The 26,161-nt window shown below is 38.6% G+C and overlaps 1 protein-coding gene across 1 annotated transcript in view; it reads left to right on the forward strand.

Moving 5' to 3' along the window:
- LOC111269115 (polycystin-1) overlaps positions 1 to 26,161 on the forward strand; it is an 81,846-nt gene that overhangs the window by 23,990 nt on the left and 31,695 nt on the right. The window contains exons 20-34 of the mRNA XM_086971981.1: positions 2,987 to 3,246; positions 7,206 to 7,282; positions 7,474 to 7,591; positions 8,771 to 8,955; positions 10,153 to 10,341; positions 11,168 to 11,361; positions 12,390 to 12,604; positions 13,036 to 13,275; positions 13,857 to 14,008; positions 16,838 to 17,018; positions 21,177 to 21,340; positions 24,251 to 24,373; positions 24,857 to 24,965; positions 25,265 to 25,469; positions 25,939 to 26,065. Coding sequence (XP_086828107.1) covers positions 2,987 to 3,246; positions 7,206 to 7,282; positions 7,474 to 7,591; positions 8,771 to 8,955; positions 10,153 to 10,341; positions 11,168 to 11,361; positions 12,390 to 12,604; positions 13,036 to 13,275; positions 13,857 to 14,008; positions 16,838 to 17,018; positions 21,177 to 21,340; positions 24,251 to 24,373; positions 24,857 to 24,965; positions 25,265 to 25,469; positions 25,939 to 26,065 — 2,539 coding nt within the window. The remainder of the gene's footprint in view (positions 1 to 2,986; positions 3,247 to 7,205; positions 7,283 to 7,473; positions 7,592 to 8,770; positions 8,956 to 10,152; positions 10,342 to 11,167; positions 11,362 to 12,389; positions 12,605 to 13,035; positions 13,276 to 13,856; positions 14,009 to 16,837; positions 17,019 to 21,176; positions 21,341 to 24,250; positions 24,374 to 24,856; positions 24,966 to 25,264; positions 25,470 to 25,938; positions 26,066 to 26,161) is intronic.

Genomic DNA, 26,161 nt, shown 5'->3' on the forward strand with positions numbered 1-26,161 from the left:
TGGCTGCAGACGCAAATTATCATAATAATTAAGTTCTACAATGTTGTTGCGGTCATATCGTAAGTGGATGAAGAATAGAGATTAAAATGATATGACGGTGAAGATTAATTAAGGTCTGGCATAAAGGAACTATCGGATTATATAAGAAAGAAGCCACTTATTTATATTTAGTCGTCAACCGGTGCGTGCATTTATCCGCACGGCCAAGACTTGAGTACTGAAAAAAGTAGAAGACGCCTTGTAATGCCGTGTTTCAACGATTTTGACAAATTACTGATACGTGTTAGGTAAACATCTAGCTAATCTCTGGTATTGTCCAAACGTATTCCATTGTGGTAGAGTCGGTCGTTGACTTCATCAGATGTAGTATCATACTTACCCGTATCTCCTGGCGCGCGTTCCGCTGTCAACGGTTTGTGTCACAAATCCGCTAAGCTACGACGGACGCGTCGTCGACTGAAACCGCAGGTGTAAAGAGGACACAGCTCCGACATTTGAATTAACAAAGACACACCTTAGCACAGCTTCAGCAGGAAGGAAGACTCTAGTAGCAATTTTAAGGTGTTGCAATATGGCCTTTCCCTTCGGAGGCTAGCAGGCCAGTAGGCCTATACGTCCCCTGGCGACATCTAATAACCAAATGGAACAGCTGGAAAGGGCCACTCACAGAATATCTTTCAAGCTGCTGACACTGATAGGGGCTGCAGTCTCTTTAAAATTGCATACCTCTATACTCCCCTCGATAAATGAAACGCTAGATGGGGTTCTCTCTGAATTCATCGACGCCGTAACACATTAATATTTTTGCTAACCTGTGAGTTTACATGCTGCTCACTGTAAAGAACTTAACTAAAGTGCTCTTGACAACTCGTTGCCTTGAATAGGGTTAATTCCACGAATCTATTACTACGACGATTTCAGTTACGCTTTTTTGCCGGTACCGACGATGATACAAAACCGATTGAAACTTAAAACCCAAATAATAGAATAGTAATAACCCAGATGTGTAACATCCACATTGCGAAACTTTCAAAGCTGTGTCGATTGGTGCTGCGGAATACGCGGTGGCCCTGCCATCCGAACCATCTGCAACACCGATGGTGGCCTGATTTATACAGCTTTTGTGTCTTTTGCAGCCGTCAGTTAAGTCAGCCCCGTTATGCTTCTTCTATCTGAACATGTATATTGAATGTTCTTTGGCACGTCATGGCAGAAATAAACTACTAAGTAACCTTATAAAACTCAGGAGTCCGCCTCTTGCATAGGACTAGAATGGATACCCAATTCTTCCAGAGGCCAGACACGTACTTTACATAAAAACGGGTTTTATTAAGTAGACGTATACTTCGACGGTGACTAACATGTGGCGAAAAGACAATCGCCAAGATTAATTTGATTTTTTCCTCCATACACACATTGACCCTTCTCAATCCAGCGAGATATCTTTCTCCTTCTGAATTAATAAGCCCTTCAGCTATTTGAATATCTGCTAGGTATCTAATTTGTTCACGACATTAAAAAAGCAATTGCGCTCATTTTTATTAGACGTTTGTTTGGAAAATATGAAGCACGAAAATTATATCTGGCTTAGCTGCCTGCTTAATTTTCTGTTACTGGACGATGACTAAAAAGATTTAAATTCGGGCCTGGCAGAATAACAATGAAGTCGGGAAACTTTCAGGCCAATGTAATCAAGGCGCGAAAAAATAAATCTACCGAGCCTGTTGACATACGATCCTTTGACGCAGTATAGGGTAGCTAGATCTCTTCATAGTAGTTCTTACGTCAAGGAAGCTCTCTTTAACGAACAATCATATATTTGACTGCTTGATGAATTCTGCACTACTCTTAAGTTGGACAACACGTTTTCTCACTAGATACCCATAACGAATCTCGTAATTAAGCCTCTGTAATTATAATTATACATAATACTGAGATTTACTGAGATTTTAGATCCTCATAGTCTCCACATTTTTCATGCTCAAAAAGAGTCGTTTTTTTCAACTTTGAAATACTATATAGTCACCCATAATCCATAATTTTAATTCACTATTGAGCCTATAAAATGGCTCTATAAATCTCATTGACGTATGTGATATAGATATGTACATCGCTAGAGATAACGAAAGCAAAAAAAAAAAAGAGAGGTTTATACTCTTATAAGAAGATGTCATTGAGTTATCGTGACAGCTTTCAATTTCTTTCAAATTAGTTATTGTTTTCGATACCTTTATCACTATTCATGCATTATGACGAAATGGTTTGTGAATTAAAATCCTAAGAAAATATCTTGGTAATAGTGAATATTGCAGACCATTATGGCAAGTAACGATTTCACATCCTCAGTAATTTTAGAAGCGATATATCCTTAACCTTTCTCTTTGCAAACCTGGTTATGGGTTTTGCATCTCGAAATAAGCCCGGGGCTATCTATTGGGTTCGTTTTTTTGTCATTAAGTATGGTTTTCATTTGCCTAAATTTTCACTATGGCTGCACTGGCAAAAGCTTTAAACATTTTATGTACGGAATGTACCATAGCTAGAGGGAAAAACGGTGAATTGTTATAGACGTTGCTGGTTCTAACGTCCTTTGAATGCTTAACGAATAAGATGGTACAAATTACTACGTTCTATAAATTGTGTGAAGATCTTTTTGCTGGCGTAGTTGTTTTTGAAAGGCAGGGTCGCGCGTGAGTATTGGCGAAAGGGGTACAGCAAATGGCCCTTGGTTTATTGGACTTTGAAATGAGTTTTTTCGACCCCCATAGTTATGATTTATCATCTCGAATATCTTCACGATAAGCTAATAAAAGTGTATGACCTGGCAGGACATGTGCTGTGTACATACATGACTTTCCTTTCTCATCGTAGAGTCATCTTATCAACACAATGCGGATGCGCTTCTTACATTGACAATAGTACACCAAGAATACATATACGAAATGGACGCTGGTTATCTATTTTATTCTATGTCTCTTCTCCACAGGTATAAGCCCGAAGATTTTGAATTTGAGGGCACATTAACCAACCCCCTTTACCTTACGAAGATATATGAACGAGGCTTTGACTATGCTTTTACCCTAGTCATGTTCAATGAGATTTCGGAAGAGGTGCGCATGTTGAACTTTACCGTCAACAACGAGCCATGCAAAGCTCCGGTTGTCAAAATACGTAACCAGGTGCTCGATGTCAACAACGCTTCCTTCTGGTACAGGAATAAAGCCGTTGAGCTATATAGCTTTACAGGTACGTCAACGTAAAGGACTGACTAGTGTTAAACAGAGATTTTTCAAATTCTGACTACATGGATATATTGTTACTTGATTATATTAGCTGAAAAATTTACTCATCGCTTAGTCTACAGGGGCTGAAAGTTGTCGAACACGAATGTTGTGTATTGTGCCTATATATTATTACTTAACCGTATGTCCTTTTCTATTTTCTGAATAGTCCAGAAACGGTCCTTTTGTACTCTATCAAAAAAATCGCCATTGCACTGTATGCGAAGATATTCTTTAGGGTTACTTTAGTAGAGATAAACAGTTTCACAGGTTTTTGACAGTTTTCGGTTACCGCATACATGGCTCCTCTCGCTTTTATTTCTGATAATGATGACGATAATGGTACTTTTAATTATAAAGAAACGATACATCGTATTCACTTGTACTTATTTATCTTATACGTATATCGGGTTATACGGAAGTTCTAGGAATCTGTATTGCTATAGCTGTTTTTCTCATCAATGGCTTGCCTTGAATGAAAGATTTAGGTCATGGCTACAGATTTCTTTGACATGCGGAAGCAGTCGAAATTAGACAAGTTTAAATTGGGAGCCTACGATGGCTGAAGCCAACGCTTGATTCGGGTGTCCTCGATCCAGGTTGTGGCAGTTAGTTCGTGGCTATGGAATCTTGCCATGTCATTAAGTAATCACACCGCGGGCGGTTAATTAACTCATTTCCTATTCTGCTTGACGCCATTCTTTCACTTGGTTTTTATCTGGTGGGCAACCCAGACAGAATAATGTCCCGTTAGTGGTCACAATGTGCTTCAAGCGTTCGTTTTGCAATAATAGGTGCGCAAATTCTCTCTAGAATTAACCACAAGTCTCAAGATCGACTCCATAAAAAGTCATTTCTTCTCTTTGTTTCCTCATCATCGGTATCTCATAATTCGTTAATAAATCAATTCATAGTACATATTTGATGAACCACGCTGAGTTGAGCGACGGCGTATTGCCCATGTTCTAGTTGCCCGGAAGTTTCCGTAACCGTAGGTGTATTGAAGTTTTGAGGTGTAGCCGTCCCCCTTGCCATTCTAAATTTCCCGATTTTTGAAGTTAAGATTCGTTTCCAAGTAGCGCAGTGCTGTTCCCTTAAAAGCCTGCTTGTCCAATGCTTCCAAAAATATTCGACGAATTCTATCGGTGCCTTCGAGAAACAAACCTAATCACTGAGCGATACCTTTTTTTTCCGATAACGCTTAATGAACGTATAACCATAGACAGTGAAAAGTTGACGCAAACATTTACCAAATTTTATTTGTAGTTGACGTATAATTTAAAAGTTGTTCGAATCAATCGATCCTATAAATTGCCCCGGATAACATGAATAAGAACACAAATGAATAATTAAAATTATAGTACATTGTGATGGGCGTATGCAAATTTTTTAGACGGATCGACCCGATTTTGAGCCACTTAAAAACACGTATCCTAAATTCAAGTCCAATTCCTAAAATCTAAGTTCAATAGGTAAGCATATTAGCGATGCATCGTTAGAGCGGGGTGGCTTAATCAGCAGTACGACAGCTAAAAGGTTTTTCGTATAAAAAAAATTATTTGGTTTTTATCAAATTGGATAGGGTAGTGGCAACTACCGCGATCGTATGAAATAGCATTAGCGTGCTGGTGACGGAAGACATAACCATAATAACAACAACACATGGGTGGCGGCAAAGGTCCTAACCGCTGCAAAAAATAATTCGTCTGGCACGCTTTTTCGTCCATGACGAAACTTAGGTCCATATCCCACTGATACAGCAGACCCAGTAACCAAAAAGAAACATGGGTCTGACACTCGGCAATGTAAGCCGGCTCCTCGCAAGTTTCGATGAAGAACGGGAATGGGCTCAGTTATGCCGTGGCCTCTCCGTCGATGATTCCCACAGTTATACGTCATGGATAGGGCCCGAGGTGATTCAATAAACAAAAAGTAAAAGCTGCGAATTAGAAAACAAATGGTAATCCATTCGTAACGCTTACCTGGTATGAAGAGTTCACGTAACTAGTGAATACGCCTTGTCATTCGATGTACGATCTTGCCGAATTATGTAGAGTGGAATTTGCGAAGATCTCAATCATTTGGGCTTGACGACAGTTTCCGACGTATTTCCGAGTAGTTTAGGTAACACAGACGGTTGTGCTAATAATTCCAGCTACGATAGCAATCACGGCTCTGCTGACAACTCTGAAGCTTGCAACTCCACCTATAATTATTCTTCTGTAGAAAAATCTTACTTCGATAGCAGCGCAGTCCGACCTTTGACATTTGTCTTCGGCAGCAGGTCAAGCAGGTGGCCGCAAAGGATGTGAAGAATCTGTCGCCTATAAAGCAAATGATAAACTGAATCATAAACGATGTTTTCGTCATGAATTTCTTTCGCTGTTGTTAAACGTCTTCTAGACTGCTGTGGTTTGTCTTGCGCAAGCCTATTTTTGTGCTCCAGTATTGTGCCTAGAAATTACCTAATGTAAACGTAACAAATCTCGACTACAATGGCGTCAACTGAGATAACGTTGAAGTACGTAAATGCGTTTTTGCGGAGTACACATATCCCGCATTGCTTGAAATGTAGCTATTGTATAGGCCCTACATTTTCGCATGTAGCGTTTACTATTTTCAATTATTTTGCAGTACGGGACAAATTGGGCATTAAGTTTTATTGTAGCTCATAATGCAGTCTTATATTAAAATTATACATTTACAATTTAAGAGTAAGATAAGAGCGCTGCGAGCGATTTACGTTACGTAAAACACAATGAGCTTGGCATGATCCATAGCATTTTCTCCAATATGGCGGCTTATGATATATGTCGATGTAGTGTACAGAGCAAAACGATACTTACACATTAGATAAAAAATGAATTGTTCCTGCTGTTATTGTTCCGTCTACTCGTCTAGCAGTGCTACAAACTCACCTTTATAACAAGTACGGGTATCACCTAGATAGATAGCCTGCGTGGGAAATTAGGGAGGATTAAGCATGGATCTGGCGTCCTACGCTCGATCCTATTGATCTTATTCTATTCAGAGCTCCCGTTAAACTTTTCGGATATCTCTCCGATATTCAGAGGAACACGTCGGTAAGCTCCTACCGTATTTCCACCGGTACTTATGCCTTATGGTTCTTGCCATTTCAAGCTGAAAAGTATTTCTACTAATTGTACTCGGGTTACGTACATATTGTACAATTTTGCTTTATATATCTTTAATACGGCGGTGACTGCAAATGCACGCTTCGTCCCTGTAGGGAAACTTAAACCATTATCCACAATGGACGGGTTTTCTTGTAGTACGATTTTGCATTATATACTACAATTAAAGTTTGAAAATGGTAATTATATGCGGAGATAGATAGATAGTTAATCATTACATTGCTGTAATTTCTAAAAATCCGCTTAGCTTACCTTAGCAGGGGCGATGACGAAATTAGTTTTAGGCTTCACGAAATTCTCTTCATATAATAGTATAGGATTAACCTTGTAATTCAAAGGATATACCCTAAAATACCATGAGTCACAATTGATATAGGTTCATTAAGGCATCGAATTTTCCGTTTTAAACCATTTCTTCTAAGCCAGCCTTGAGCAGGCGTTGACTGCGAAGCAATAGAAGAATGACTTGCCACAGGAAGTATGAAAACAACGTTTCTTAAGTGAGGGATTTTCATCAATATATTGTCCCGTAAAAGTTGTGATAACGTCCCTATTTGTGGTAGGTACGTAACCTAGCTGGGAGCTGCTTGCGCCCTTTGTCATAGGCGACTTTTCGTTAGTGCCTATGCGGATTAGAGTTGTCACCTTTTATTCATTAGCATACTTGGAAAGTGTTGCTGAAAAACTTCTCATAAAAATATTATAGAAAATAGGCCTAATCTAATCTAGCTGCTCATAAATACTTGTTCGGCTTGTGTCTCAATTGCAGAACTGGAATGTAACATATCTATCGATGTGAACCGTCGATGGGAGGCCTTTCTCGTCGACGCTGAAAACGATGGACAGGTAGCAATGGGTTAATTTATACAAAATAGAAATAGGCTTAAACGGCAAGTTTTTTAATTGTTGTATATATAATAATTGTTGTAATATATTTACTATTTAAACATTTGCCAAAGACAATTAGCGCCGTTCTCGTTAACTCATTAATTTCGAAATGTGTAATCTGTTCAAAATGATTTGAAATTTTGTTGCAGATTGTTCACGAAATCGATATTATGGAACTTGACTCTCGAACTAAGTCGATGCTTTACGTGCCCGAGTTTTTCTTCGATCCTGGATTCTATAAATTGCGTTATAATGTTAATATGAGCGGTAAGGCATGAATTTTTGCTTCAAAAACGCAATTTTGAGCATAACGATTGCGTACACCTTTTGTACCGTATTTACTCTGTCACATATTCGAAACAGTTGACGGTCTAGCATATCGGTTGGGTGGGATTGCCCCTTAGATTTAACAGGCAGCCATCAACCGATTCGTCAGTATTTGGAGCATGTGAACGTAGAAACACTTGTGTATCCGTGAGAAAGGGTTTTTGAGCATTTGCCTATGTAGCAAATGGTAACGGTCTGTCTGGTGGTGAGACAATGGCTTACGAGAAACAAATGATACGACTGCATAAACAAATTTGAAGCTGGCGGTGAACTTCAAGAAACATAGTCGATATGCCGATCGAGACACAAACACTTGAGCCTTCATTCAGTCTAATGCATGCAACTATTTATTAATAAACAAAAAATCAACGGAAAGACCTTTATGTCCCAAGAACAGAACCAATAAAATGACCGATTGCATCGATCGCAATATCAGTTAAAAGTTGGTTGAAGACTGACTCGTTTCAAATACGTCCTTCAAAAGTCTATTCACATGTATCCCGGGGACAGCGTAAATCAGTCGACATTGAAAAGCCCGTACTTTTTTTGTGTAAATGTATCATACGTCAATATAGCATCAGTGGAACATAACTAAGCTCTCCGGTGAACATACTACAACAGGCTTAAAAATAAAACTACAAGAGGATACTGGATCAGTTGGAACAGGCAATGGGATAACAGTTAGCAAATGAATCGGATTAGGTACATCAATCAACGCAAGACAGACATGGAGTCCTTATAGTGTTTAGGTTTGCCCTGTAATACCTGATCTTCGTATAAAAGCTCGTGTTTGTCTCAGCCGCATTCGGCTACGGTTGAAATAGCTACTAATTACCTGCCCTGTCTTTGAGCACGTGTTTACAATAATTAGGTATAGCTATGGAGCAGCTGGATAACCTTGGGCTGGTTGCTTTTACTTGTAACTATGGATGTTAACAAAACTAGATGTCTCCATCATATCCCAGGACGATATCTAACATAGTGGCGAACCGATTGAACATATGCATAGCTTAACTGCTGTGATTTAACATATATTAAACTCCAAGACATCTACATAGCAAAATATATTGAAAAAAATCGTTTCTTTTACAGTTTATACATTAATCGTTATGATTGCAGCCCCAACAGCGCGTCCTCCCATGTTCCACCGTAGATGGGTAGAAACGTATATTGAAATCAAGCCGTCGCTAATAATACCTCAAATGTCGGAAGGCGCACAATCTAGAGTGACCCGTGGCTTCCCACAAATGCTCACACTGAATCCAGCCAACTATTCTATAAATCCTGATGACGCCGACGATATGGTAAGTCGTTTCATATATCTAAGCGCCACACATAAAAACTATACGAACATGCTGTAACGAGTTGGCATTCTGATACCTTTTCCTCCTAATGATTCTATCCCTAGGAGCATGTTTCCCCATTTCTGACTAAATGCCCATTTTAAGCCGCCGCCGCCGCTGCTGCCGAAGCCTCCGTCGTCGTGACTGCCCCGCTGCGGCGGCAATAGCGTAGATTTGATGTTCATAAACACTGGTTTGACCGGCCCGCCGAACTGACAAAGTAGTGATTATTAATCTACAATAATAAAAACAGCACAGACTGTCACTCTCAATGCAATTTGCCTATGCATCTGTTAGCTTACAGTTTATTTCTATACGTCGTAAGTTGAGTTGCCGTGATAGCAAGGCATACGTTCGTCATCAACATAATCCTCAACACAGAAGTTCTCGAGCTTAACATTAACATATAACTATCATAACTTAATCCTGTTTGTAGAGGTTATTTTTCAGCATTCAGAAAAAGAAGAAAAATATATTTACAGAAGTCCTCTTTATATACAAAATACGTAATTGTTACATTGTAGAGATCTATAGAATCGACACACAGGTATCACAACGCGTTACTTCAAGCTGAAAACCTATTGCAGCATTATATGTACGGTGAGAGACTGTATTTAGGTCAACATTAGTCTCTACGCTGACCCCCCTCCCATGATAGCTTAGAGGGAAAGGTATTTACCTGCTAGTCTTAGGGACACTCTATAGCTTAAGTTCGGACCCGATCATAGACAGACTTCGTTTCATGCTGGGAACCAGCCGTCCGATCTACCTAAAAGTCGAAACATGGAAGCTATTAGGGCTATGAAACTTAAAATACTTCACGCAATTTTATTATCAGTGATGTGCTTAGGAGCATCGATTTAAATCAATAGAAATGTGCAGCATTTGGGTCTGTTAAGTAAGCAATTGTTGTCCACAAAAATAATTTTGTTTGTGTAAACATTTTTTTTTTTAAATGCTTGTATACATTTTGGGGGCAAGTAGGAGTGACTTTGCTTTGCTTCAATGAAATCTACTAACTCGGATATGAAATTACTCAATTACCAAAGTCTTGTTTGTACTCTTTTTCGAGTGTCTTCAAAGTCGCACAACTCACTTCACCTTCATTTCTCATGCTACAGAATTCTCAATAATGCATATAATTCTATGGCACTACAGGAGTTCAAAATCACATGGTATTGCCGTCGCGTGGGATTAGGAGAGCAGATCGACCGTACTGTAGCGTACGATCAGCAGCCCCTTGTATCACCTCTGTACCATCGCCTTAAGGATCTGCCAATGATCCTTGCTCAAGGTCGGAAGTTCGATTCAAAAGAATACCTCGCTAAGGAGAATGCCCACGACGAGGTATTTTTTTTTTTATCTATTTCAGTTTGTTAGGATTCGCACGTTCTCGGTACAATGAATAATTTCCTTGCGTAAGGTTAAGGGCACGTTAATATGCCACTTGCCATGTCCTGTTTACTCAAATGTTTAAAACTTCCCTGCTGGTTTGCTCCCATGACGTTTCTCAAAATGGCCTCTAACATTCTGTATAGTTTCATATATATTTCACTATGTTCGAGCAGGCGCCGTTGTAAAATTGAGAGAAGCCAAAGAAAAATTCTTATCGCGCCTGACAGATGTCCTGGTAATCTCATGACACATCTGCGGAAGTGGCATGACCCAGCAAAGTTTCATGAAGATAGCTCGATGATTCTAACTAGGGATCTGGCGTGGCTTTTGTCAGGACGTACGAATTTAGCTAAAGATGACATTAGAAGAGCAGAGGGAGTCATTGATTGATTGATTGATTGATTTCGTTCATATAATCCCGAGCTTCGTGTGGGCGTTTAAGTTGAATGTTGACCCAATTTAGGAGAGGAACTTCATAGCGCGGGAATAGATCATTTAATCGCTCAACTGATTCTCTTTCGGAGCCTTTGTTTTCAAGCAGTCGCAGCATATTCTATATTTATTTATATCCATAGTTCCGCATTGTATTTCATAGCATAAGACATATTTCCTGTGTGTGATTGTCAGCTTGTTATGATTTTAAGTTATCCCGTAGAACCGTCGTCTCTGTTTCATGCACTGTTAGTTATCAATTTAAGGCAGAAACTTTCTCAGAAACGGGTCTATCTAATACGGTGAGCACACACCTTTAACATATAGACACATCTTTGATGGCTAGGGGGGATGCTTTGGCACGGGTCCCGGACGGATAAACCTTACTGCTGGCTATCTCGATTGGAGTACTTTGCTGTTTTTCAAACCGAATGAAACCTACGAGATGCTAGTCCATATAGACAAGGGGGACCGTCCGCCATCGTGGGGAGCTATTCAGGTCGTGCTCCTGGAACATGTCCCACCTTCGATCACTGTCAAGTGAGTGCTATTTCGTTCATTTTTGCTATATTTTCTATCTTACTTCGAGAAAATATTTTTATTATCCTGTGTAATGATATTCTTAAAATCATATGTCAATAAATAGCGATTAAATCTATAGACAATACGATGTTAATGGATCCCTTCAACTTGGATTGAAATAAAGTTGAGTTTGCCAATTCTCTGCAAAAACGTACCTATTTTCCGCTACGTTTTGAATAATAAATGGTAAGAATAGGAAGAAAGAAATAATGTTATTATTTCTAACATTTTCGTACATATATTGTGTTGCTTGCTAAATGCTATATTGAATCTAGATATGGAATTATCCATTAGTTAGTAGAAGGCATTGTTTGAGACATCATAATCTATGGAATTTACTGCCTAGGCTTAGTCAGAAGTCGGCGTTCGTTTGGAGAAAGAGAAACCAAAAAATTCAACAAAAAAAAAAAAAAAAAACAGAGAATTTATTTGACATCTCCTCGTGACACAAGCTATCTAACAGAGGGAAATAATATTGTAAAATATATTTATAAATAGCGTAAGCATGTACGGGAATGTAACTGTCAACTTTTTTTGTTCGTGTAAAAACTTGTATTGTGTATTTTGCTACGATAGGCTTATTAAATCCCTAGCCAACGGTAACAGGACACGGGTAAAAATTAAGGAGGAGAGATAGCAATTTTCAAACACAGCAGGCATGTATGTGCAAAGGCTATTGTTGTTGTTGTTCGCTCTAAAAAATAAACAAATACGGATAGGTCGTATATAGTTGTTCCTATATACCAAAGCCCAAATACAACCGTTTATTAGCTAACTAAATATTCGAGCGTATTTATAGGCGAGGTATTCCATGGGTTGCACGTAATTTGTGACTGTAACGAAGCATCTACAGTGACAAACGTTTCATCAATGACTGTTTCTTATCTTCTTGACTTTGCTTAGAGCTTATCCACCTACACACTGCATTTTTCAAGCTTGATATCATTAAATGAAGATAGATAGAGTATAATCTCATATACACGTAGGTGTCAAACGGAGAAGCTCTGCTATCCATATGAGCCGATTGGACAAAAAATCAATCCAGTTCGTGTTGGACTCATCGGAGTTTGTTCGGAAAACTGTGACGGAGAACTGTCATACGCTTGGGAAATATTTGGCATGGATAATGAGACTGAGGTTCCTCTCGAGGATGCTCCGCAGTACCTTGTTGGTACCAATGAACTTAAAATGGCCCTTTCAGGTCAGTTGTGCAAATTGAAAAAATTTACGTATCTATAAGATGACCTCTCATTTAAAAAACACACCTGTGATTTATATGATATGATATGATGAAAATAAACGAAAGTCTACTATTATAACAAACAGCGCAACGCGTGGCCTTTAGAATACCTGAGCACAAAAGCTATGTTATGCAATTTTAACAAACGCCTTTCTGGCAAAAAAAAAAAAAGTTTAATAATCTCAGTTATAATGCTAATACGACAGGTCGTCATCATTAAGAATGCCATTTTTCCCCTGGTCGAATGGGCGTATTTTTGATACATTTGTTTACTACCAGAAGAGGGACGTAGCATTATACGTTGGTAAAAGCCTTTGGAAAGTGAAACTGTGCATTTTCGCTAAACTATTTTTATGCGTTTTTAAACGATGTGTTGTTATGTCTACCTGTAGATGATTTTTTCAAGGTGTACTACCCAATGTTTGGGGATTTCATTGCCAAGTTAACTGTAACCAATGAGTACGGAGTTTCGGGTGTTTCCGACTTGTTTTTACACATTAACAAGCCGCCGCAAGATGGACACTGTACGTTTGGGCCTGAAGAAGGTCGAGCGTTGCTGGACAAATTTACGGCCAGCTGTTCGGGTTGGATCGACCCCGAAGGCTTCGATATTGAATTCTTCGCCTTCTGGGGTGAGTGACAGGATTTAAATGTTTAATAAAGAGTACCCGTGGTTAATTTTACTGATGATAGAAGCATCCTTATTCAAGCGCCCATATGCGCTTATCACTGCTAATATCTGGACGCAGCGCAGATTTATACATAGGTCCTTTAAAAAGAACGTAAAAAGCCAAGAGTTTGGCAGCTTTATCTCTTTTGAGGTGTATACGACAAGCTATATTGCAGCTTTATGATACACGGCAAGCATTTAGAGAGATGCACATGTTCGCATATGATGAGGCTTGTGCCTTGAAGAATTACTAAAGCCAATACGTAGAGCGTTCAAAAGAGATATATTTGAATGGCCTTGAGCTAAATACATCTCTAGAGCGTTTATAATGTGCTTCACCTCCGTCAGCAAACAACAGGTTATAGTTAATCGTGTAACTGTATAAACACATGCTAATTAAATAAACTCTAGGCCCTTGAAAAGCTGATATCTCAACGTTGTCAAAATTCTATGGGCCTTAAAAACGTTAACTGAAATTTTGTTGTGGGACATAAAGTTCTTCCTAAACTAGATATTAATTTCATGCAATTATTTCTATCACAGTTTACAACATGGAAAATAGTGTCTTGACGTTTTTGACGTATGGACCTGACCACACAGTACAACTACTTCTACCGTACGGGGATTTTCTTGTTGGAGCTGATATCAAGGACAAGGAGGGAGCTACGACCCGGGTCAATATGACCCGCTTTGTGGTATGTTTTAGATCAGAGCCACTATAATCAATTCGAAATACATAAAATTAACCCTTGGCAAACTGACATTGCTAATAAGATTGCTCTTAATATGCATATTTTACGTATAAAGACCGAAGTGTATTTAAGTTATGAGTAAGCTTAGAATGTCTGTATACTTCCAGATATACTGCTGGGTCATGGTACGGATTATCACTTACCTGATGTCAGCCCATTTAAGTTTTAGACTCATTCATGAAATTTGTCCAACAACAAAGTATCTCAGAGCTCTATTTAAATTGAATAAAGAAAGTAATCTATTTATATTCAATTGATACCTATAGCGTCGTGGGCAAAGAGCCTTAGGCAGAGCTAATTGGTCGCTGATAGGCCCCTGGCGATAGAAAGTAAATTGGTTTTATGCACTGTCAAATGGTCAAATGCACAATGGAAATTCTTTAATTTATAATAAGTATATTATAATGGGTGTATGGAAAGGTATGTAGCTTTCACATGCCCACATTTTTAAGTGGGCCTACATGAATATAAGTTCTCACGTAACAGCGTCGCCATGTGGTGAGTTAGTGAGTGAACTTCCGTGAGCGAGAGAGAATTTTCGACTCATAAAAAAATGTTAGAGGGATAACGGGATGTTGAACGGCATTTTTAATGTAAATGTACATTAATCATATATTGCCGATCACCTTATATATCAAACATGTATGTTTGAAAATACGTGTTGAATTGAGCGATAAAACATTGACTGGACACTAATATGATGACAGGTAATTTAGCTTTAAGGTACTGTTTATGCGTGCGTTGTTAGGCGTTTGCTATGAATATATGCATAGGAGTATATATAAGGTGGTCGAAATTCTGCATAAAAAAATAGTAGTGGCATTTGTAGATATATGCTAAAAGTAAAAAAGCTTTTTGTATTTATGTGCAAAAAAATTCATTTTTCAAAAAACTAAAACGATAAAGTCCTTTGTACGGTAAAGACAGGTTATAGACTAAACGTATCGTTTGTTGTGTCTGGGTAAGTTGCCTGATTAAGTTCAGGAAATACTTAAATCCCTATGATGTTTCCGCAGTGGTACTGTCATAATAATTTAGGTGCTAATGTGGAATAAATACATTTCGATCCTTTGATAAGAATTCGGAAACAGAAAAGGTGTGCACAGTAAACGGCACAGTTTAAGCCAACCATGGTGAATATAAACCGCTTTAAAGATTCATTAACTTGGTTCACCTTTGCCGTCATTATACTCCAGTATAATACAATTAAGTTACACTACAAATAGAGACACTTATATTGAATACTTCACATTCACTAAAATAATCCAGAGAAATCATTTAAAAAAATAGAACTCTATTTATAGAGCTTGTGGTACCTCAACCGGTCATAGACGCAATATCACTTATAGTGAAATGTGTTTAGATTTTACACGTAACGTAACAAATAATCTTATGCCAATTTACATACTAACTAGTACCAGTAGTGAGAGGAAGAGACCAGTAGAAACAAAAAGTAGCAGCAAAAAAAAAAGAAGACGAGTCAATTAACAATGCTTTGTTTCTACCTCTGTTAGATACTTATCCCTAGACATTATGGACATGAAGTCATCTTGATTGCACCATTCAATTTGTACCTAATAGGACGCAGTGACAAAAGTTACCGTACGGTTCAATCTAGATGGTTAGTCCACTGATATAAGACATGTTTCTTTTTTTTTTTTTTTTTATCCTTTGTCTCCTTCTTTGATACATCGCTGCCAGCCCGCCGCTTTACTTAGTAGCATTAGCAGAGGAAGTGGCCACCCACTCGCCTCTGCGGGTTTTCCTCCGTATTGATGAGTCGCAAGCTGTGAAAGCGCCCCTATTTCATTAGTACAGTCTGCGTTACAGCTCTCTTTCCACAACTGTCTTGAGACAATGTGAGGAAAAATTCGAGGTGCTGCATACTGTTGCAAGGAGATAGTGCCATTTCCTCTGCTCCTCGACATGGCCAAGTCAACGGCTTATCATTAGTCGGCCCTTTTTCCCTTATTGACGTAAACCCTGAATCAGCGCCTCTGTTAGCCGCTGAGATCGGAGCTTCGAGTGAGAGGTATTGAATGATTCACTTAATTTTGAAAAACACGTTTTTCTCGGACGTAGCAGCATACTGAATGAGATATTGAGAGTATGACCTGCTCATAGTTGGAGCTGCTTAGGCGTGATAGCTGGCAGTTTGTTAGGGCTAGGAGTGATTGTAGAACTCACGTGGTTCGGATCTCACGATGTTAATCATTCTACAGTTGTTCCTTTATAGTAAATGACGTGCCCGGTGGCAAGTCGGAACACTGTAGGAAATATAAGACTCTAGTAAGCAAAAAAAAAAAAGAAAAGTAGAAGAAATCACGGATATCGAATAACTGAGTCCCTCTTTCCGCCTGTAGAATGCAAAATCAAACTTCATTTTTTTCGCTCGGAAGTTTGACGCAGACATCATAGATTAATTGAATTTAACCGCGTATTCAATAAACTTAGCATGTTAATTCATATGTATTTACAAAGTTGCTCTCAACAGGAGTATGTGCTATTATGTCCCTCTGGATTGATACCGACCCTATAGTCATTTGGTACAATGTCTATTGCATTTAACGAATAGACTTTACGTAAGTAATTTTCAACGCAACGTTATTTTCTTTTCATCAGTTACGTGCCCCTATATATATATATATATATATATATAAGCACGTAATTGATGAGTTAAGATTTATAGTTGTGTCATTGCTCCTTTAGGTTAACGCAAAGATAAATATTGAAGCTACTACTAGCTTCGATTCACTTTCACTCTTATTCCAGACCCGTCTTCCAACAAAGAGTGAATTTGAAAATTATTTAAACGATCGAAGTTTTGATAATGCCGATGCTGCAGGAGATCAGGCCAAAATGAATCAGATGTCGCAGGCCATTACGTCGCTTCTGAACGTTCGGCTTCGAGAAGACTATGAAAATGAAATTGAAATTGACTACAACAATACAGGTGTGTTCGACGGTCTATTTTTAAATCTACGAATATAATACAGAAACTAAGTTATGCATGCCAGCAGTAACTTTGTAGCGTACGCGTAATAACTTGTTAAGTTCCTAACAAATCATAACGTAATTTATCTATAATATCACATTAAACGTTATGTGATTGATATTTCACTACAATAAATATTCCGCCTAGCTAAATAAAACGATAATTTTCATTTTTAGCTACTAATGCAACAACAGTCGTTTCTATGATGGTGCGGTAGGCGTACTTGTCCACTGATATTAACGATGGGTGGTCTAGATAGAGGCTGAGTGCTTCGATCCGTTAGTCGAAATCCAGCTAATTGGTAAATCAATCTGTATAGCGTCTTTTCAGTTGCCCTGTCCGTAAGGGGCCGTCGTTAAAGAAATGTTTCACGGTTGTGTCGAAAATTGCTGTTTCCTAGCAAAAGAGAGCAAGCAATTTATTTTGTGAGAGGCTGTCCATCGGCTTCTAAAGGCACTTTGACCTATTACATTTGTAAGAGCAAATAAGGCGCTGTCTGGAATAGACATAGAATCTGCGTCAGGTTGTGCTTGATTCAAGTAGGAGCGTCAAGAAGTACCTGATAATGTCTGTCCGTCAAAGTGAACTGACACGTCTATGATAGCAATGATTTCCATTGATCGCATATCGGAATGAGGTGTTGCTACTGCCCACGTCAGATCGCTAGGAGCCTATTAGACTGTCAATGAAACGCTACTGCTTTAATTATGGCATGGATTCGTTGTAGAAGAAACCAGACAAAGACGTAATAATACACAGGTAAAGCTTGGGTTAAAAAATAGCGATTTGATATCTCTAGTTGGTGTTATGACTGTCTATGCGAGTTAGATAGTTACCGTAATTGCGATACACGTATACTAACGTCATAGATATACAGGGTCAACAATAGAGACGATGGAAGGAAGTTAATCTTCACCCAAACGATTTTCTAATGGGTCCCAAGCTTAATTGTATCAAATAGCGAATGGGAACATGACCATTGTAGTTATTGTGTAAACTAAGTTGAACTTTGATCAGAACAGAAGCGATCTTCCAATTTTACCCCGTCCGTTCTGAAGACAGGCATTTGCCAGCTGGTCTTCGTTCAATGCACTCGGTTACAATAGAGCCATAAGGGGAGCGTCCTGAAGGAGCTGTTTCGTTTGCAGTCGCAACGCAACTCTATAGGGAATCCTTCAACAGTATTGTTTCTAATAAAACCTCGCTCATCTAAGACGTCTTTTGGCAGCCTTCCAGAAACTGTCGTTGTTCGCTGAAGCTGCCTATTTACCTACGAATCGAGGATTTGAGTAGACAAAAGGGAGATTAGCATTTGGCGGCTAGTACTGAAGTACTGGCTAGGATATTTTAGTTTTTGGCACCTTATATTGGGAAATTGCGTCAATTAAGTGTTTTTCGTTGAAAATAGAAGTTTATGTCTTCGGTTTAATTTGGCATCAATTTCTATTACAAACATTTGCTAAACTGATTTGTGACCTTCATAGACAGAACCTAGCACAGGCACTCCACCTATCCCGCTGCACTTATCTCTATTGGTACATTCTAACAGGTATGTAGCCTACCTGGAGCTATACCAGTAGCCTTTTTTTAATATAATAAAATTCGATTCAGGTTACATCAAATTATCTAGTTGCCCTTATACCATTTTCTTAATTCAGTCGCATAGTTAGTGGTATTTCGATCATCCCGTTAGCTTAGCCCAGTTATCGCCCGGCACAACCTATAGCTCTTCCGTAGTATACTTTTGAAATGATCCCATTCCTCTGTTGATACAAGTCCGCTGCCTGCAGCTTGCTCTAAGTAGAAATTATAGCTCGAACGCAGAGACCGACTCCTTTACCGATATCCAATCACAATACTTCCTAAATCTTTTCGTGCCATGAAAAGCTACGTTAGCGAGTCGTAATCAGCCAGTTACACTTACTATACCTTTCTGATTTAGTCAGTTTACGACATTGTTTGTAATCCTACTGCCTTATGGCTATTGCTTGTTCCTACATGGTGCTCTATATTGATTAACCTGCAGAAGCGTTACGGCTCTACTCTTGAAGAACCCCTCTACTAGGCCACGATTCTCAGTCTGTTTGGCTCCTTTCCCTAATTTGTTAACTAAGTTCACTGGTGCCACACATTCTTAGATAAATCAAGTTCCAATAAACCGTCATTGATACTGCTGCAGCTATCCTCCGACAGCGGGTACGTTCTCCAATTAGAATATATTAGCGATCCTATTATCCCATCTTATCAGTTTGTGTTAATCTTGATCGATTTCACTGGTACTACTCATACGGATTACACTCAAATACTCATTGCGGATCAAAAGCTTCACAGATTTCCGAACTCAGATCCTATTATTCCGTTATGACTGTTCTTTTACAGTGGCTAGATTTTTTCGATCATTTTGGCATATTTTCTAAGTAATTTGCGGCGATTTTGTCAGTCGACTCGGACGTCCTGTTGAGGCGCAACGTTGACGAAAATGACTAAGTTTAAATCGTCCGTATAAAGTCGAACAGATTTTTCCCTTTTCGTACATAGAAGCGAGTTCTGACCGTTGCAGTCAACGTCGGTCTGGACCCTCGTAGCTATCACTGAAATGAGGCTAGCTAATTAGTAATAAGGTTTCCTGCGTTGGAAACAAATCGTTTTCCTAATGCACCCTGTTGCACCTGCTTCATTCCCCCCCCCCCCTTTAAATTACTCCACTCCCCAACTTTTGCACCGCCATTTTTTTATTTTTCAGAACAAACTATTGTATTCGGTAGAACATTACGATTCCTGAAATCAGTTGTAGTCTGTATTGCGGAATGGCTTTTTGAAATTAAGTTTATGCACTTGATTTTCAAACAGTGAATGCTGACCTACTAATCTCAGTTACTACCCAGTTTGTAGCGGAAACCCCTACGCACCACGCGTTCTGTACTCCTGACTGTCGTATAATGAAAAAAAAAAAAAAAAAATGTCGACTCCACTTGTAATCATAGGATACCGTTTGTAACAATGGTCGCTGTGAATATATCTTAAACTTTTTATTGCAATGAGCTTACGATTATTAGTGTCAAGCTAAATGTTGAGATATATATTAATTGTGATACTTATCGACCGGAAGTTGATGGTCATAACCCAATTGTATTAAATATATACGGCAAAAAACGGTCTGGGAGTAACACTTCATTCGGTAGCCTATATTTCATAGAGTTTCATATATTTTGTAGTGAAGGCTTATCTATTCATTTGCTAATAATTATTTATATGAAGAATACCAGCTGTGGCAGCTTCAAGCATAGTATACAATGTCCGATTAGGCAGACTTTGCCGCTCAGGAACGATTAGGATGACGAACAGTCTGATCCTACTAAGCCCGAGTTACACGGTAGCATTAAGGTGTTGAACTCGCTGAAAAGGGTCAGTACGACCTGATACAGAAGGACACGTCCTACCCTCGACGTCTTTATTTGAATATATAAGTAAACATAACGTCTCGAAAACGACGAAAATGAAGCGAATCAAAATTGCGCATAGACCGACCAACCCTGGGAATAGGCGAAACCAATAAGCGGTAGGCTACTGTAATACAACAGGCTCAAGGAGCCAAGTATTGACAAAAACAATGCCATATAGTCTTCTTGATCTGACTATTAGTTTATATATACATAGAAATTATTGTGTATAAATAAATACTACGGACTTTATTAAGGCTTCCATTCAAACGATTCAAATCCTGACGTTAATTACTGCGCAAAAGTGCTCAAAGAACACGTTGCGGTATGTATTCTCTCAACCGTTTCCGTCGTTTACGGGCATAAAAACACTTTAAAGCACGTTTCTCCTGAAAAGAGCACGCATTTTTCTTTTTTCTCCGCCAAGAACAGACCGTACCCGGAACTTCAATTCAAGTTATGAATATACTGGCCCGGTTGTTCCGTTGCTGAGCATAGTATCAATTGTACAGTATACAGTATCGATACGCTTAGTCATTAAGCCAGATATGTTAGTGAGATATTTGTTCGTTATCGTTTCTAGTTCAAACAGGTGATCCAGTCAAGTATATGTACGGTAATTCGTTTGTACACGAGAAACAATTGAAAGTCTAATAACATGTTAAATGTATTTCAGAACTTATGGAAAAAGAACTAGAAGAGCAAGCCATTCTTCGCTCTCGAATGATTCGTTCCGTATCTTCAATTATGAATGTTGACACGCTGAATTCTATCGAACAAATCGGTTCGGCCCTGACCGCCATTGCAGGAGCAGGAAACGGCGTCGATAACGAAGGAAAGGTACGTTTTTTAGGTTTTTAATATACTGCCATTTCAAAGTTTGCGATACAGATCTGTAGAACATTTTATTTCGCACCCTTTCTTAGGAAAATGAAAGTGATTACGCGTAAGATGAGGTTTGCGCCCAGTTACGCAAAAAAAAGTACATGTATTCCTCAAAATTTAAAACTTACTATGGCAACAAACAAGGCTAACTAAAAATAATAATAATTTATTAACTACTTCGATAATGTGGGCGTCTTCGAAAACGTTTGAATTCTGGTAAATAGCCGAAAGACATCCAGCTGGAGTACGTACTTCTTCATCTGGGAACATCAATGCATGTAGCGATGGTACTATTTCAAAAACGTGTACGCGTCTGACGTACGAGATGGTTTTTAGGATGTTGTAAAGCATTTCTGTAGCCATAATAAAAATCTTGTTTCATACCGTTTCCAACTCCAATATTGACTGATAAGCTCCAACGTACAGCGATCCTTATTGGTCTGACATTGCTAGGATATTTATAAGGTAAAAGCCTTCCCGAGTCTTGTAATCGTATGTTCTTGTTGGAATTGTAAGGCAGCCGCATTGATGCTAAGCTTGTGCATCGAAGGTCGTGGCAGATCTGATCTGAACCCAGGTCTCGTATTTTTCTAGTAAGCAAGCTACTCTGACCCTGAGCCGTTCCTAAAGAATATGGCGTTACAAATATGAAATCGGTTAATTACCGCAGAGCGCGTCCGTGATTCGGACTTGATGTTGTATATATCGCCGTATACTTCTTTTAAACCGAACTAGCTTTTGCTTGATCTAAGCAAGTGGTTAAATCGTCAAAAGGAGGTACATTCAAAAGCAAATTGGGTCAACCTCATCTAAATATGGCGTTCGCTGGAATCATGACTAGAATACCTGTAACTTTTTTTTTTTATCCAACGATGAAAGTGTAATACACATTTTCGATCGTTACGGCGCGCCAGTTTTAAAACGATATATAGGGCGCTGCAATCGCCTCAACTATTCTAACAGTTCGTAAACCACTTTTGCGCCAAAATATTTACGTTCTACATGAGAAACGTAATATTTTTCTTAGAATAACGTTTAAAAAACACAACGTATAGATACCTGGTCAAAAGTATTACATTAGCACCTGAAAAAACTTTGGCTTTTTCCGATATTTTTCGAATTTATCAATGGTAATGTAATCTCTTTTTTTGGCGATGTACTGATATCGAAAATATGTTCCCCGTGTTGATATGTATAAAAAAGGATAAAATTAGCCCCTAATGCGTGTAAGGCGCTTTCTCATATCCAACGAAATATAGTTACCGAATTTCCATAAAATCATATTATTCTTCTTACTATGTGTTGAGCGTTAAAGTCAAAATATTGGTACATATAATGCGCCGTTCCAATTTTGTATTTGTTTATTTCGAATGTGAGTCCAATATGCCATTGAGTGTGCTTATATACGACAAACGATGCGAGCTCGTTCTCAGCACTGGTCATTCCTGTAGACTCCATTAACACACTGTTATGAGTGCTAAGACAATAGGAGGTAGCCCACAAAGTAACTTAGATTTGTCATTTGTTCCAAAGGTAGCCTAAGTTAATCAGTATTGGTTGTATATTAAGCAACAGATTATGCATATGACTTCGTAACGTTTTCCAGCTTTCATAAAATTCCAAGCAGTGAAGAGGGCCATGGCCGCTATTATCGGATCAGAGAAACCTAGCAGCATATGTAGAAATAATACTTCAAGGCTCACTGCATCAGCTCTTGCTAGTGATAGGAGTTGATGACCAGTTCATTCGTTCAAAAACGAGACAATAATCACAAATCTGATCGACGCTTATTAAAGTGTTTGATGAACTTCTAAAATGTCAAAATGTATTGGCACAGTGGTTCCACCATTTGAAAGGTCCACCCCTCAGTAAAATTAGCACAAAAAGATTAATCAGACGCTTCTGTCGCTCTTTTTTGTTCGAGTTGTCGAACATGGGATGGTCAAGGTGGTCTGCTGACAGACGGTTTATGTCGGCATAGGAAATTCGTTGGAAAGGCCTTATTGAAAACTGCGTTAAATGCAGCTAACAGAATCCTTTCCGTATCGTCAACCGCGAGATTTAACAAAATTAGCTAGTTTACCTCCATCTAGAACAGCTGGTAGCCGGTATCATTGAGCGACCTATTAATAGACTGTACTATTGAATTTTTGCCATGAATATATACAGAACTAGAGGTCTGTGTATATCTTTCTCATTAGTTTCTGTCGTCTTCGCTTGATCTGTCAGACAAAGCACTAAAATACGGTGGTTGATTATCGATCAGTATAATTTAATTTTGGAATATCAGTACTTAAAAGAATGTTGTGAAGGTCGTTTTGCGAATAGTATGGCACGTTCGTCCTTTTAGTTTGTACCAAGAACTGGATAATGCTTTTGATAATTGTTTCTATTATCCGGTTAGATTTTTCTTGAGGAAATCGCCGTATATTTCAACAAGGATACAATTAGCTGGGACAATGTCAAGTCCGGAGTCAAAAGGAAAAGAGTTTTTTTTTTACCCAAGACAATGTGCTATTATTAGATGATATAATCGAACGTGAAAAGCTATAAAATTGCAGTAGTTTGCGGAACTTGCTGTTATGCAGTAATGGATAAGTATTTTTTTTAATATTTTTTTTTATATATATTATTAAATTTATATTAAAAATAAATATACATAATATCAAATGAAGGACTTTGCAGATTCCAGCGTCCGCTCAGGATAAATTTGGAAGACAAAGTGTGTTACATTTGTTCTACTATATTGAGACATACTGATAGATATAATTATGGAAGACGCAATGGTACTTTCATTTGGAAAGGCGGCAGATGCGCAATGTACCCGAATGAACATTATAGTGTGTTATCGCATTGGTTGAACAGGAGCTGATCATTAAGCTACTTCGTAAAACTGTGACGCTGGCAAAGACCATGAAAGTTGAAGCTCCTCAGCAACTTCTAGACTTCTGTATGTACGCAGTAGGAACTATGGGAGGAATTGTCGCGGTAAGTTAGATCCTTTTAAATAAGTGATATTCATTTCGAGTTGACTGTACAATTTACTTCTTTTGTGCGCAGCTCTTTTTGTATGCATCGGATCAGATGACGAGTCTGCCTTTAAAAACAATCATATATTTAATTTATAAATAGGCTTTTTAGATAATACATAATAGGCGTGACCAAAGTACACAAACGAAAAAAAGCTTATATATATATATATATCACAGATGTGAGCACAGAGTACGCATAATTGTGGAACTTTATTTTATGACTAAATTACAAAGAATCTTCCACCACTTTTAGTAATTAGTAATAAACACGATGTTCATAGATCGTGGAAAAGCATGTCTCTACAGATGGGTAATTTTTGCGTTCAATGGGGGAGTAGATGCTAAGCTAAACGATGCGGCAGCAGATAGCGATATGTACACTGGTAACTTAATGTTATACCTTATTTTCAAATGGTATTTTTGTTTATTAACTCTATAGCGGATGACTCAGCAGCTGTTGGAAGGCACTGTAATGCCGACGGATAAAGCTAAAGCAGTTAACCTTGAATACGATACAGAAATTGCCCTTGAAGAAGAAGAGGAAAAGGGTTAGTTACCATCGTTGGATTTAGGAAAAAATTAGAAAGGATGATAGTATAAAATATAATATAATATTAGTACACTGTTTATGATCAATAGATAGCTCGGTAACTGTTCTGAGGAAGGTCTGTTGAATCGAGATGAGCTGGAAAAAAAATAACTATCGTCATTTGCGCGTTTTATATTATCACGTAGTATCTACATCTGTAAACTACGTTATCCTAATGGAGCGTGTGGCATATAGATAGCATGCATTGTAAATGGATACCAACTTTTTATATCTATAATCAACGCGTATCGGCACCAGAGGCCTTGTTTGACGGTTCACTACCTATGGATAAGGCTCTTGAACGAGCAGTTGTCCTCGAGGAGCGAAAAATCGCTGAGGCGCAAATTATAACAATGGTCCAACTAACGATCGACATCGTATTGGCCATTCTCCGTAATATCATCGTTGGAGAACGCCCGCTTGAGTTCGCCGCGCCCTCCGGGCTCGCCATGACTATATCAATGTAAGTTCAACTATATGCTCAAATCAGCTCGTGCTTATACAATAATGTATAGTTACGCGTGCGTAGAGCTACTATACTAGATAATCTGGGTGACCGGAAACAAGTGATTGTCCTTACTTCTATAAAATATGCACTTGTACAACAAGAGAATCTTTAGGAAGTTGTTCTAGCTTCGAAAGTTTTCGTTTACTGTTTCTAAGACTGCTGCCTGTAATAGAACATGTACATGTAGATATATTCGCTTGAGATCTACTACGGAACAGCCATATCTAACACGTTCAGACGCGACGCTTATATGCGAAATTGAATACGGAAATGCATTAATTGAACTCCTGCCCACGATATTACAGAATCCAGGCCTTGACAAATGAGGATACAGGTAGGATAGTTTTGTATAGACAGACCTTTGAGTCATATTTGGGTCCCTATGCCTCGTCAATTTGGATTCGTGTACCTTGCTCCTGTATAGGTTCAGTGGTGGGGCTCTATCCGGTAAAGCGATTCAGCATGGCGATGCTGTTTACATCTTCCCCGGAGTATGCGATATGCTGGCAAATCAGCCGAACTGCGCAGGCAATGAAACATTAGGTGTGATGGTAAGCTATATTTTTATGAAGTTACGTCTTTTAACACCGTACGTTATCGTTCGCGTTATATGTTCCTATCGGTGCTGCATGTCGGGCGCCTTTCAT

The sequence above is a fragment of the Varroa jacobsoni genome, unplaced genomic scaffold (genome assembly GCF_002532875.2).
Source record: "Varroa jacobsoni isolate VJ856 unplaced genomic scaffold, vjacob_1.0 scaffold_1356, whole genome shotgun sequence".
Lineage (NCBI taxonomy): Eukaryota > Metazoa > Arthropoda > Arachnida > Mesostigmata > Varroidae > Varroa > Varroa jacobsoni.